Source organism: Lepidochelys kempii, chromosome 2, assembly GCF_965140285.1.
Source record: "Lepidochelys kempii isolate rLepKem1 chromosome 2, rLepKem1.hap1, whole genome shotgun sequence".
Lineage (NCBI taxonomy): Eukaryota > Metazoa > Chordata > Testudines > Cheloniidae > Lepidochelys > Lepidochelys kempii.
Window position 1 is genome coordinate 60,695,891 of NC_136381.1, and position 15,024 is coordinate 60,710,914.

The following is a 15,024-nucleotide window of genomic DNA, read 5'->3' on the forward strand; positions in this document are numbered from 1 at the left end:
GCCCAGATCCTCAAAGATATTTATGCACCTAACTTACATTGATTTCAGTGGGATTTAGGAGCCTAAATATGTTTGAGGATCTGGGCCTAAGTGCCTAGCCCAAAGTCACACAAGAAGTCCATTGCAGAGCTTGAAAAAGAACGCAGATCTTCAGACTTCCAGACCAGTTCCATAATCACAAGATAATACTTCCATATTTTATATGATGTTATTATAGTGGGAGCTGGCAGCAGCTCCTATATTTAGGTTGCCTAAAATTTTTATTACAGGAGATTGCTAAAACCTTTTTTTCAGAAGCTCTAACATCTCCACTGTTTTCATCAGGTCTTTGAAATTTGGTGTGTGGAAAGCTCTTGGGTCCAAGGAGTGAGCTCGCACCGTCCCATGTATTGCCACTCAAGTTTTGATGAGTTATAAACTCTTTAAAAAAAACATTTCCCTTCTTTTGTGTTATTCTGTCACTTGCATGCCTCAGGAAAAGTCTGGCAGCATATCAAAATAATAACTCAACATGAACATTCTAAGGCTGGGACCATGTTGTTGCCAAAGCATCAGCACACACGGCACTGGGAAAGCCTGGGAGCTGCTACAGCAACTGTAGCATGAGAGGCAAGGTAGGAAAACCAGGCCAGGCCCCTTCCGCAGCCATCCGCAGACTCAGCACTTGGTCCCAGGGATCCATCTGTTCCTCTCTGGGAACCACATGAGGTGGGAACTCTCCTATCTCAGAGGAGAGGAAAGAAAGAGAGCCTGACTTAACCAGGCTTCCTCTGATTGGCCCACAGACCCAGCACATGGCACCAGCAGCCCATCCCCTTCATTGAGACAACAACCTTCTAATGCTAACATAGGTAGCCCTGCAACTCAAATGGTAGCAGTCGGGCAGTGCCAAAGTTCTGGGGTTCAAACCCTGTTGATTATGAACAACAGGGGACGTGTTGCAGTTGCACATAATAGCATTTGTTTTTCTTCTTTTTCCCTTATTTTTTTTAAAAAACTAGGAAATACTATAAAAATATTTTAAATCAAGGTATGTAGGTTTCAAAATCATCAAAAAGCACACAAAAACTAGTAAATGACAGATACAGAGTTACTCATGCAATGTTAATTCAGCTCTTCGTGCACATGAATTATGGGACAGTTTTTAGTTACATGATCATAATACTGTTTTTTTCCAGTCTCATTCAGTGCACGGAATGGATGCACAAGGGGAGAGAATTATGATTGTGCAGCAATAGCAAATCTGGCATTTCCTAACTTTTGAGTGCTTGACTTTACAATCTAAATAATGTTTTTTTAACATAGTTTGTTTTGTATATAATTATAACTATACTTTTCTATATAACAATTATATATAACTGAATTTTTTTAAAGAAACAGACAACACAAACATTACCATGAAAATAATGTCTTTTCTGTTCTAATAAATACAATAAGAAAAACAACACTATGCCTCCTGATGCCTGAAACAAAATGAATAGCTTCCACAAATTGTAATGCTCAGCCAAGGCCTGGCTTCATCAAAGAAAAATAGCTTTTAGGAAACGCATTGTTAATTTCACAAGGCACATCATTTGCATTATAATATATCATACACATAAACCCCTCTTTTCCCAACCCTTTGCTTCTGCTAACCAACGAGGGATAGAACAGCACTTTTCTATGTCTGTCAATCAACATGCTCCCCTAACAACTCTCTCAATTACTCACTCCTGCAGAACCTTTGAGTACAACAATGGAGTCAATAAAGGTATATCAGTTTATACCCGCTGAGAATCTGACCCAGTGATTTAAAGAAAAAAAATGTTGTCCATTAAAGGCTTGCACACCAAAAAATTGCACATCAGAAGGTCTGGAAACACCACTCAGCCTCCATTAGACTTTACTGTTATTAATATTTATAAAAAGAGCAGTACATTTTTGTGACGCTTTACAGAAATTCAAAGGCAAGAGTCTTGCGCCACATAGCTCACAATCTAAATTAAATTAAACACTGGACAAAATGATGGCAACGGACAATTAAGGGGAAGAAAACAATATAATTCCAAATAAGAATATGCAAAACAAACGTGAATGAAGATTGAAATAATAGATCAGTACATTTAGCAATAAGACAGGGCAAAACAAAAGAAGCCGATAGCACTAGGTTAGACATCAGCTGTAGAAAGCATAATGAATTAAGTGGGTTATACAAGAGGCATTTGAATGCACCCACTGGACACAGAGAAAGGGAGATCACACACATGGGGGCAGTGTGAAAAAAGGCATGATGATGCAAGTGGGAGAGAGAGAGACAAAAGGAGCAGCAAGCTAAGAAGCAATGGTGCAGCATCGGTTGTAGGGAGGGGCTGTACATAGAGAAAAGGTGTTGGCAAGGGGACAACTGTACAGGACCTGAAAATGGAGCTGAAGCATTTTAACATCATACAGAGAAACAGTGAAGCAACATGAGGAGGGGTGACGTGGCAAAAGCAGCAGAAAGAAAGAGTATTTCAGCATTCTGTACAGGTTGATGCGGGTAGGGGGAGAGTCAAGGATGTAGGAAGCGAGGAGGTTACAGTAATCCAGGTAAGAGAACCGAAACATGAATTTAGGCCTTAGCAGCAGTGAAAAGGGGAAGCACTGGATTTTAGTAATGTTTCAGAAGGGGAAGGAACAAGATTAAATAATAATCAGGATATGAGGACAGAAAGAAAGGAAAGAGTGAAAGATAACCCCCAAGGCTTTTAAGTGACTGAGGGGATAATAGCATTTTTTGGGATGGGGGAGGGGAATGAGAGAGAGGGAAACAATATAGGAGTAAAGATGAAATGTTGATAGGCTGGAAGAAGCAGTAGGATATTCAGGACAAGACAATGAAAGGTGAGGAAGGATGTGAGCCTGAACAGAGTGGAAGAGATTAGGAATTGAGAAGTGTGATGGGGCACGTCAGCAATATATTGATGGTATGAGAGATCATGGGAGCAAATGAAGTCACCCAGGCATTAGATGTCAGGTGAAGAAAATGAAAGGATTGTTGGCAAAACTATAGGAAACACAAGAGAGAAACAGGAGGAGAAGGAACAAGAGGATTCACTAAAGACTACATTGAAGGAGTGGTCAGCAAGGTCGGAGGAGAGCCAAGAAAAGATGAGAGTCACAAAAACCAAAGATGAAAGGGTCCCAAGTAGAAGCTGGGGGTTAACAGGCCAAAGATTGTAGAAATACCAAGAATAATGGGCAAGGAGATATCACCCTTAGACTGGATGAGGAAGAGGTCATTAGTGTCTGCTGTGAAGTAAGTTTCAGTGGCACAAAAAGGGTGGAAGCCGACTGACAAAGAAAATGGAGGAGCACTGGGACTAAACAGCATGCTCAAACAGCTTGGAGATGAAGAGAAGGGGAAAGGAACAATAGTTAGAGAAGGAAGCAGGACTGAAAACCCTCCCTCTGACTTGCTATGAAGATACTTATCATACTGTAATCTTGAAAAACATGAAAACCAACCAACTACCAACTCCCTCCCTCCTTCATCTACCTGATTTCTCCTTGGCTCCACCCACCACCTGCTTCTTCCAGCCCCTCAGAGTGGTCATCATCCGCATCCCCTCCACCACCAATCTCTATTAGTTTTTCTTAAAGAAAATCAACTTCCTAAGTGAAATTCTGTATTAGTAGAGCTGGTCAGAAAATGCCAATTGTTTTTTGCAGTAAATTTAGATATATGCTCACCTGGCTAGCAGAGGTTCATCTCTGATGGGGCAGAGAGCAGTGGAGACATGCTGGCAATGATGAGACGTTAACTGGGAGCAGCTAGGACAGTTCTCCACAAGCAGAGCTGGGCAAGAAATGGCTTTCCTGTCCCACAAGACTTTTTGAGATTTTAAGTTTCCCATCCCCGCATTGGACAAAAATTCAAAATACCAAAATTTTGTGCAAAGTTATTGTCCAGAAAAAAATGAATTGGGTCAAAATGTTTTCATAATTTTTAAATATTTCATTTTTTTACCTTTTATACATTTTAACATGTTTTAGTATAGTTTACCAAAAAATTCTAAAGAAGTAGTCATTTCAAATCAGAAAATGAAACCTTTCATTTAAAAAATGTTGAAAACAGATTTCAATCATTTCCAAACCTTTTTCCCAAAATTTTTTGAATAAGGAGATTTGTTCAAATGTTTTTGGTGGACAGTTTCAATTTCAACAAATAAACATTTTCTAATGAAAAAACATTTAGTTGGATAATTCTCAGTCCACTCTATCCAGAGTTCCCTCTCCTTCCTCCTACCCCTCTCACTAGTAAGCCTTCCTCCCATGGGGAAGAAGGGGCTGCTTCTTTCCCTTCCCAATTTACCCTCTCCCCCTTCTATGTGCTGCAGCGTGTGAGGCAGAAATCCCGAACTGAAAAAATAAACCTCCAAAGTATTTCATTTTTTTTAAACTGAAAGCCAAAAACATGTCATGTGTTGGTAAAAATGTTTGGCTTCCAAAAACCTGGAAAATTTTAACTGAAACCCAAACATTTATACAAAATGTTTTCAGTTTTCACTTTCCAGGGTGTGTGTAGGTGTGTGTCTTTAAACAAAAAACAAGAAAATTATGACCAGTTCTATGCATTAAAATTGTAAAGGAATAAAATATCTTTTTCCCTTTTCCTCTTTTTAAACTTATTGTGTTGCAAATATAGCATTTAAAAGCAAATAAGATAATGTTCTAAAAGACACAACTTTCAAAACTGTTTTTACTACCACATTATAGGAACAGGAATCTCTCATGTAAGCGTGCTGCATGTTATAAAGTGAAATTTAAAGCACCATTTCAGTCAAGACAATAAACATCACTTTAGCATTTCATCATGACTCTGCCACCAGTTTAAATCAGTCAACTGTAACTGATAGACTCGGGGCTTGTCTTCACTACCAGGGTAAGTCGACCTAAGTAACACTACTCCAGCTACATGAATAACATATATGAATGCTACATGAATGCTCTCTATAAATATATCACAGGGATAAATACTGGAGAGGGAGAGGAATTATTTAAGCTCAGTACCAATGTGGACACAAGAACAAATGGATATAAACTGGCCACCAGGAAGTTTAGACTTGGAATTAGACGAAGGTTTCTAACCATCAGAGGAGTGAAGTTTTGGAATAGCCTTCCAAGGGAAGCAGTGGGGGCAAAAGATCTATCTGGCTTTAAGATTAAACTCGATAAGTTTATGGAGGAGATGTTATGATGGGATAACATGGTTTTGGTAATTAAATATTCATGGTAAATAGGCCTAATGGCCTGTGATGCGATGTTACATGGGGTGGGATCTGAGTTACCCAGGAAAGAATTTTCTGTAGTATCTGGCTGGTGAATCTTGCCCATATGTTCAGGGTTTAGCTGATCGCCATATTTGGGGTTGGGAAGGAATTTTCCTCCAGGGCAGATTGGAAGAGGCCCTGGAGGTTTTTCGCCTTCCTCTGTAGCATGGGGCACGGGTCACTTGCTGGAGGAGTCTCTGCTCCTTGAGGTCTTTAAACCACGATTTGAGGACTTCAATAGCTCAGACATAGGTGAGAGGTTTTTCGCAGGAGTGGGTGGGTGAAATTCTGTGGCCTGTGTTGTGCAGGAGGTCAGACTAGATGATCATAATGGTCCCTTCTGACCTTAGTATCTATGAATCTATAAGAGCAGCCCTAGAACAGTAACTGCCCAGCTCATAATGTTTGAAATCAGTGATGTGTCACAGAAGCACAGTTTTATTGGGACTATCTGCTCCTATAAAGTGAGATCTTTATTATTTCCTTTAAAGCTAATACTGCAAGGTGCTGAGCACTCTCCACTCCCTCAGGAATCTATGGCACTTGAGACTGCTTAACAATCCACAGGAGATGCTCAGCACATACAAGACGAGGTTCTTTATGTTATAACTGATCGCTTCAAATGTACTCACCTGTGCCATCATCTACGTTCTCCACTTCCATTACCTCTGTGTTTATTCTGCCTCGAAAAAGATACCGATGGCCATCAGTAGAGGCTTTGCTGTTTTTCAAACGTCTTGTAAGAGAAAAAGCATAAGAACATTGTCCAAACACCATACTATACATTGTTTCTGTACCATAACTACTATTATTTTTATGTATTTCAGTAGCATCTAATGGCTGCTATAAGAATCAAGGTCCAATTGTACTGGTGCTGTAGAAATCAGAATGGACCCTGTCACAAAGAACTTACATCTCTTATAGAGCTGCTATAAAATTATAGTTAACTCATAATACAGTTTAGCTTACATTAGTACAGTGAGGAAAGTGGAGAAAGTTCAGTTAGGATGACACCCCTTTCCCCCTCCATACACACACACAGCATTTTTATTCTAAATCTCTTTTATCAGTCACTTCTAGTTTGCTGATTAACTACCTTTTGGGCTGAAGCCTCTCATACTTCCAGGAGAGAATCATTCTGGAATGTTTGATAAACATTGATGCATCCACTATCGAGTTATCAGAACAAGAAGATTTTTGGAACTGTTATGAAATGTTCTGAGGCTCTTGGCTCTCAGATATCTCTAAGACCAATTTCTTTTCTAAACTTCCAATATGCCATATAGGGAGCTCTGGGTGAAGAGTATGTTCCATTTTATTTCAAAAGTAAATGCCTTAAAGCACAGCATAGCTTATGACTGTGATAACCATGTGCTGAATATGCACAGTCAGTTATTTTCTTTAACTTCTTAAGCACTGATTGAGGTAGGATACTCCAAGTATATCCACCTGCATTAACTTGAATGATCCATTATGCTTACAGGGCAGTTTTCTTTCCCATATGCTTACTGAATAATCCTTATCTGAACAACAGTTTGGTTAGTACATTTTTATCAAACATAAAATAGGCATATTGACCGTGCAAATTTTTTCTTGCTTCAGTATTAAAAGGGAATGACACAAATACAAAAGGTCAGGGAACACAGCAGAGATGAGGCAGTATGAGCTATGAGTTCCAGTTAGTATACATATTGTTTTTATAGAAATTATAGCAATTAAAAAAAAAGCATTGACTTTAATGAGGCCCGGATTTCACCCTTCATTCTTTAATTTTGGTCACCTACATTTGTATAGGTGATATTTGATTTAGCAATGTTAGCCCCCCATTCAGAGAAGCACTTAAGCACATGCTTAACATTAAGCACAGTTCTGTTGACTTCAATGAGAGTGAAGAACATATAAGCATGCGCTCAAGTAGCATCCTGAACAGAGATGCTTTCCAGAATCAAAGCCATAGTGATGAAATACATATATTGGCTAGTTACAAACATTCTAAACAGGCATCTATCTTTGGGGATGGGAAAGGAAATAAGGGGGAAGAAAGGAGAAGAAAGAACCTTAAGACTCTAGTGTCATAGATCAAATGCTTTCAGCTTCTACATGAAATGTAAGTATTTTATCCAAGATGGGCACCTTTTCCTCCAACAATAACTCATCTTAGCCATTCACCAGATGCCTGTTCCCCTCACACAACAGACTGGAAACACATTTATGTGGCTGAGTAAAAGTTCTTAAAGGAACCTTAACTATGAATCCCCTGACTTCTTTGAAACTAAAATCTCAAGCCTCATATGACACTAACTAGGATTTAATTTGTTCTCATTGAATTATAATTTTCTCTATGTCTGATCACATGAGGGACTACAGGCAAGGCAGTGTTGCCTAGTGGCTATAGCCCTGGACTGGAATTTAGGAGACCTTGGTTCTATTCCTGGATCTGCCACTGGCATGCTGGGTGACCTTAGGCAAGTCATTTCCCCTCTCTGTGCCTCAGTTTCCGCAACTGTAAAATAGGGGAAATCATACTGACCTCCTTTGTAAAGTTCTTTGAGATCTAAGGACAAGAGCTCGATATTATTATTAGTTGTTATAGTGTAACAAAATATTTATAAGTTTGTGTATCTAATTTCCATTTCAACATTTATAAATCTTCATCTTATTAACAACCCTGTCCTTTACCCAGATTTCCTGTTTTCCTCATCAGAGTTCTGCTCTCAAACCCCACTTGCTTCCTTTCTACTTTGCTTCATTCTTTTTAAAAGGCCATTGATAAGAGATATTTAATAGCATTTTTATATCCTATATAAACTATCTTGAAATTTTATTGGAGGGCAGAATGATAAACATTTTTAACCTAAACTATGTTTTAACTGAAAATCAAAAATAAATATACCTTCTTACAGTAAATTCTGTAGAATTTCTACAACACAGCCCTCAAATATTGAATCATAAAAACAAAGAGGCAGATTCACTAGAGCTAGTGCACCAAGGTGTAAATTATACCTCCTCATGCGTGCCGACTCCATGGGTGCTCTGGGGCTGGAAAAAATAGTGGGTGCTCAGCATCCACCAGCAGCCCTGCAGATCAGCTCCTTCTCCTCCTCCCCCTCCCCCCCCAGTGCCTCCCGCCCGCTGACAGCCACACTGATCAGCTTCTCTCCCTCCCTCCCTCCCAGCGCCTCCTGCCTGCCAGTGATCAACTGTTCAGCGGCGTGCAGAAGGCGCTGGGGTTGGGGGAAGGGGGGCGGAGGATGGGGTGGAGTGGGGATGGGAAGTGGTGGGGCAGGGGTGAGGTCTTGGGGGAATGGGTGGAGTGGGGGCAGGGCCTGGGGTGGAATGGGGGTTGAGCATTCCCGGGGATAAGAGGAAGCCGGCGCCTGTGCAGCTCCTTACACCTGTAAAAGCCCCAAATTAGCAGGCAATATTTGCACTACCACCCTTTTTCACCTGGGGAGAGCTGTTTTAACTCCTGCTGGGAGCTCCCTAGCAGCTCTTTTTATGGGAACCATTACAGGAGAAGGCTGAATCAGTGCATTTCCTGGCCACTCTGACAAAGTCCCTTCAAAACTGGTGCCACAAACTTTTTGATCTGAAGTGGCTCCCTATTTCTTTCTAATGCAAAGGAGTCTGTGGCTGCTCTCCAACACTGCAGCATCCTGCCTTGGCAGACCTTCCACACCCAATGCCCTCCACAAGGGTCTATTCCAGTAGAAGCCACTACAGATCCTAGAGAACATCTTTCCCCAAATCTGTAACTAATGCAGGTGAAGAGATTTTCATAGCATCGGGATATAATCTTATCCTGATGCTCTGAGATAAATAAATCATAGAGCATACTGTACATGTGATAACGTGAATAAAGTATATAACTTATTTTGTACAAACATTCAGAAAATAACGAGATAGATTTTTTTTAGGAATAAGGAGTCAAATCTATTCACAGCTCTGTGTAAAAAGTATATATCTGACAGTTTTCAAACAGGAATTGTACTCCCAATCAAAACAATAGACAGTTGAAGTCTCTCACACATTTTTTAAGACTTCTCACACACCTTAAATATATATTATTTACAAATTATTCTTTAGGATGATTCTTTCATTTATATCCAGAATCCCACTGACTTTGGATATTCTTGGATGGTTATTGTTAAGAGTCTAAGTTCTGACTTTCAATAAGATTTAGGCTCTTAAATGTACGTCACTTTTGAAAGTGGTCGTGAGGATCATAAGTCCCATAGGCACTTTTGAAAATATTACCCTTAAGCCTCAATTCTATAAATGGCATCTGTGCAGGCACAGGGGTCCTCGTGCATGTTTCTCTTTGCAATGTTAGTGCCTTATACCACAATTAAAACAGTTTCCCCATCTCTGTACTAGTTATTTAGGCAATATCAATTTCTTTTAAGTCTCTCACTATGACGTACTTGTTCATATGGGAAAAATGTAAATAATTTCTACAGTAAAAGCTAATAAATTACCTGTGTTTTCGTTTACAGTAGACCAAAAGATTGTCAAAAAGAAAAAATACACGCTCCTGGATATTTCCTGCAGAAATTTTCAGCAAAACTCCATACATTAGCATTTCCGTGCATGTGTCTGTGATGTTGGACCCCTAAACCAAATGGCGAGAAGCAGATTAGTCCATGCAAATTGATGACGTTTGCAAAACCAAGCAGAATACAGATTTCCATACAAATTAATTTTCAATTATAGCAGTTCCTTTTTTTAAAATTACTAGAAAGAAAAACACACAGTAGTTTGCTTTTAAGTTTAACACTGATTTGAAATGTTTATTTAATGAAGACTTTGCATTAATCTCCTGTTACCATCAGGTTCTGGGTTTTTTTCTCGCTTTTTTTTTTGTGGATTATTAAATCTCTCAAATTATATTAATCTCTGTGACAATTTAGCCAAATGATTAGAGCTAGGTTGGCTATAAAAACCATAACAATGACCTTCAAATAGCTTAAGTATGGTCAAATTCTTATGAAAAAATGAAATTAGAGGGGTCATGTTTCAGAAGACTGCACACAACAGAAATTCTGTCACACTGAACCTAAATTTGTCAGTGAAGTAGTTCTGATGTATTTTAAATAGTTAAATGTATGTACTTTCATACCAAACTTTCAAAAAATAAAAACGATCAAAATACAAATTATAGACAAAGCTGACAATGAAACCTACAATAAAGGTTTTAACACATTCCATTATAGTCCCTGTTCTCAGTTGTTTTTAATTTTGCCAAACTTTAACCATTTGATGAAATTTTCCATGCTTCTCTCTTTCTAAGGATGATTTTTTTCAAGTGTCAGTGAAAATAGGTCAGCTGTTTGAAAACTAACGCTAATGAAAAATAAGTAGTTTTTCCAATGATTAAAAAGTTCTCCAGTGGTTTGTTTGAAGAGTTCTAGCATCTCAGTGCTTTAGAGAAGGAACTTGACATTTGGCTGGGAGATTGCCTATCTTTTGCTGCCCCCTGACAATTCAGGCAGTTTTGGTGAGATATAAACACCGGAAAATCACCATATACTCATGTAAAGGAGCTTGTTAAAGACTTTGCTGCTAAAATTTCTGAATATGCTGTCTACACTGAGCACACTATAACTCCACAGATCTCTCTACGTGCCAGTTACACTGAGCGTGCACCTAGGGTGCTATGAGCTACTTTCATGATAGGAACAGAGCTATAGTTGAGGATGTGGGGGATGCAAAAGAAGCAGCAGTCATGGATACCGTTTCCCTATAACCCCATTACTTTGGCCCAAGAGAAGATGCTCTGAGTTGAGATCCAGGAGGAAATCAGGGGTTCTAGTCACAGCTCTTCCTCTGAGTGTTGTTAATTCTTTGTACTTCACAATCTTTACTACAGGGGTATACATTTCCAGTGCACACTAACATGTTGCACACTAACTTCCCTGTGTACACTAAAAGTGTACTGTTTGAAATGGGATTACATTAATGCACTCTAGGGAACTCTTAGTGTGCATCAGCACGGACCATATGGGCCCATTAGTGTGCAACACACTAGTGAGCTCTAGAATTCACACCCCTTGTATGTGGACTAATGCACTGAGGAGACAAGCCGTCAAACTCCAATCTTAGGAGGCAGACATGTATCATTCATTCACTGTACTGTTAAAGTAAAAGCGGTTGCACAATGTCACTGGCAGAGCTGGGAACAGACTCAAGAATCTACTAGGGCAAGTTTCAACCATTTACACACACTGTCTTTCAGAATGAATTTGCCAAATCTACGTGTCTGGCTGTGCCATCTGGAGCCACTAGACAGAAAACCACCAACTTTTCGGCAATTTTTTTTGTTTTTTCTACAAAAAAATGAAATTTTCTGTGGAAAATTTTGATGAAAAATCTTGTTTTCATTGTTATTGGGGGGAAGATAACCATTTTCCAAACAGCTGTAGTAATGCAGCTTATTGTTCCACGTTCATGTACCAAAAGACCCTATTGACCAAACTTTTTTTTGCTGCCCCTTCCCCCAACTCCTGCCAGTCCAGGAAAGACTCACTGAGTTAAGCAAGTGGCTCACACCTGGGATAGCAGCAGGACCACTGGCTCCATCCCCAGAGGCACCCATGACAATGTGGTACAGACCATATTGGGGCTCCTCACTCTCCCTCCCTCACTGACCGCTTGGGACTCCCTGCGTGCACTCCTCACTGATTCCCTGCCTTGGACCTGACACCCAGCCACAGCCCGGCAGCCCATCCTGCACCCCCCCACCCCCGATAACCTCATCATGTCCCCCACAGCGAAGTGTGCCCACAGTGTGAAAACCAATGCTGTACTTTATGCACAGGTAAAATGGATAGGTTATTTTGACTCTGAATGCCTGACACATGATTAAAGTCTCAATTTTAACACTGCATTAACTGTAGTTTTCATCATATCACTACTCTAGGTGTTATTTTTCTTTTCCATTCTTAAGAAACTGCCGGCTGAGGTCCCATGAGATGAAAAAATGGCTGCAGCATGTTGCATTAAATAAACAAGTGTTTCATGGACTCCTTTTCCCTTGGAGATCTCCCATCTGAATATTAAATAATGATAACCTTGCTTATCTTATAACATTTGACAAGATCTGACTTGTGACGGTATAGCTGTATGTCAGTGATTTTTGTTAAGTGTTACTGTATTCATTGAAGCCCTGGAGAGTGAGAAAGAAATCAAATCCAGCTCTTCCACAGAACACTATCACAACCCACTCAGCATAGAGAACCTTTCAGTATTCTTTTTATTTATTTAGCACTGTAAGGGCCAGAAAAAAAGATCACTCACCTTCCTATAACTCTTGTTTTTCAAGATGTGTTGCATATGTCTATGGAGTAGGTATGTGCATATCTCGTGCACCAGTGCTGGAGAGTTTTCCCAAGTAGTATCTGTGAGACAGCTATGCATCTGCCCCGGCTTCCAAGGCAGGGGTTCCCAAACTGTGGGTCACGGCCCAAAGGTGGGATGCAACACAGTCCCGGGTTGTCTGTTGGCAGGGTCAGAGATTGGGAGTGGGGGCATATAGGGGCATTGCCCCCCCAAACTGCATCTTTCCACTCCCCTCCCGGCTCTAGCACTTCAATGCAGCTCCATGGCACACTGCCCCATCCACTTGCCCTGCCTGACAAAGGCTGCACCGAGAGCATGTTTACACAGGAGTTTGGGGGGAGGGTCTGGACGAGATGGATTTTTCAGAGGGGCAGAGGAGCTGGGGTTGGGGAAGCAGCAGATGGATAGCTGGGAGGTTTCCTCTTCCCTTTCTCAGGGTATATCTTCACTACCCGCCACATCGGCGGGCAGCGATCGATCCAGCGGGGATTGATTTATCGCGTCTAGTCTAGACGCAATAAATCGACCCTTGAGCGCTCTCCCATCGACTCCTGTACTCCAGCGCTGCAAGAGGCGGGGGAGCAACAGCAGTCAACTCACCGGGGTGGAGATACCATGGTAAGTCGATCTAAGTACATCGACTTCAGCTACATTATTCATGTAGCTGAAGTTGCATAACTCAGATAAATCCCCCCACCCTCCCCAGTGTAGACCAGAACTCAGTATCTGGCTTGCATGTGGCTGGGGGGCGGGGGCAGGGGGTTGCTATTTTTCAGTAGGGAGTATCAGGGACTCCCCCCTGCCCCGTGCACTGAGCTGTCCCTTCCATCTCAGTTGCCAGTGGCAGGGTGTGGGTGTGCTGTTTTGCAGTGGGGGGGGCAGGAGACACCCCCTTCCCACATGCACTGTCCGCTTCCCCACTCCCATCTCTACTGTCCATGCTAGGATCCAACCCCACCCCCCGCAACACCTCTCCATTGCAGGCCACACGTGGTACCCTCACCAGCCAGCCAGCCATCCCTCCCCAGGGTGGAGCATGAAGCTACCAGCAGGAGCATCCTCAGCCTGTTCCCAGCAACTGGGCTTGCTCAGGCATTTTGCTACCTGTTGGTTCCCCTGACCTAAAACACGGATACCCCACCCCTTCTGAAACATCCTTAACTCTTCATATGCCACAATCCGTCCCGCACCCTCCACCTCCCCATGAGCCATCTGTCATCAGTGTCCTCTATCTTGGACAAAACTGGTCTTGGTGTCATCCCCCTCACCCCTCTGCCCCAGAATGTGCAGAATGTGCCAGAACTGCCACCCATGGCAGGCAACACCAAGGAACCTCAGCCCACCCCCACATGACTACCAGAGCCCCTTGGGGGCAGTGACCAGGGGGACCTTGTGTATGGTAAGGGAGCCACATGGAGCTTTGACTCAATTTTGGGGGTGAGTTCAGGGCTTTTGCCCCTGGCACTCCGGGGCATCAATGGGGTGCACTCCTTTTCGAGAGGAGGGGTACCACTGCCCTCAGGCCACAGCACTGAAGGGCTGGGATCAGGAGGGGAGTGGAAAGATGCTCCCAGTGAGTACTGGCCTCCTGCTGGTACATACATTTCATGTGTATGTAATAAATAAAATTAATAATTTTCCTCCAGAAGTGTTAATAGTGGGCTACAGTGCCTATTGCAGCTGCATAGGTGGGCCTCAGGGAAAACCAATTTGTGAACCTCTGCTGTAAGGCAAGGGCAGCACTGCCCTGTCAATCCTTCAGTTCCTTCATAGTGGAATTTCAATGATAAACTCCCATGTGTTGGGGAAGAAGGGTGGGTAATGTAATGTAATGTAATGGACCTATGCAACACATCTCAAAGAACAACAGTTACAAGGTTGAGTGAGTAACCATTTTTTCTTCTTCAAGTGACTGTATATATCCACCCAAGCTATTTAAAATGGAGATGGGGCTAGGAGTCTCATCTGAAGAGTGACTACAGTATTGCTTTTCCCACATTTGTGTCTTCCCTTGATGCTGTAGAAATTGCATAGTGTCTACCAAACATATATAGAGGACAATGCCACTGCTCTGCAGATGTACGTGATAGACACGTTTCCCACAAATGCAACAGAAGCCAAATGACTTTTAACAGCATAGCACATAATAATGAACCTGGTAATCCATTTAGAAAGCTGTTGTGCTGTAATAGGGTGACCTCTCATTCATTCTTCATAGAATATAAACAGCTGAAGAGAAACCCCAAAATAGCTTTGTTCTACCCAGGTAAAAGGCTAGGGCTCAGTGCATCTCTGAAGCGTGCAACGTTTGTTCATTTTGTGAGTATGTGACTTTGGAAAAAAAAGACAAGTGACTGTATTGATCGCTTAAGGTGAAAATCAGACACTAGTTTGG

The 15,024-nt window shown here is 41.5% G+C and overlaps 1 protein-coding gene across 4 annotated transcripts in view; it reads right to left on the reverse strand.

Moving 5' to 3' along the window:
• Nucleotides 1-15,024, reverse strand: part of PREX2 (phosphatidylinositol-3,4,5-trisphosphate dependent Rac exchange factor 2) — a 317,368-nt gene that overhangs the window by 204,573 nt on the left and 97,771 nt on the right. For all 4 annotated transcript variants that reach the window (XM_073330905.1, XM_073330906.1, XM_073330908.1 and 1 more), the window contains 2 exons: nt 9,770-9,903; nt 5,924-6,027 (listed from right to left, as the gene is read on the reverse strand). In XM_073330905.1, the coding sequence (XP_073187006.1) occupies nt 5,924-6,027; nt 9,770-9,903 (238 nt within the window). The remainder of the gene's footprint in view (nt 1-5,923; nt 6,028-9,769; nt 9,904-15,024) is intronic.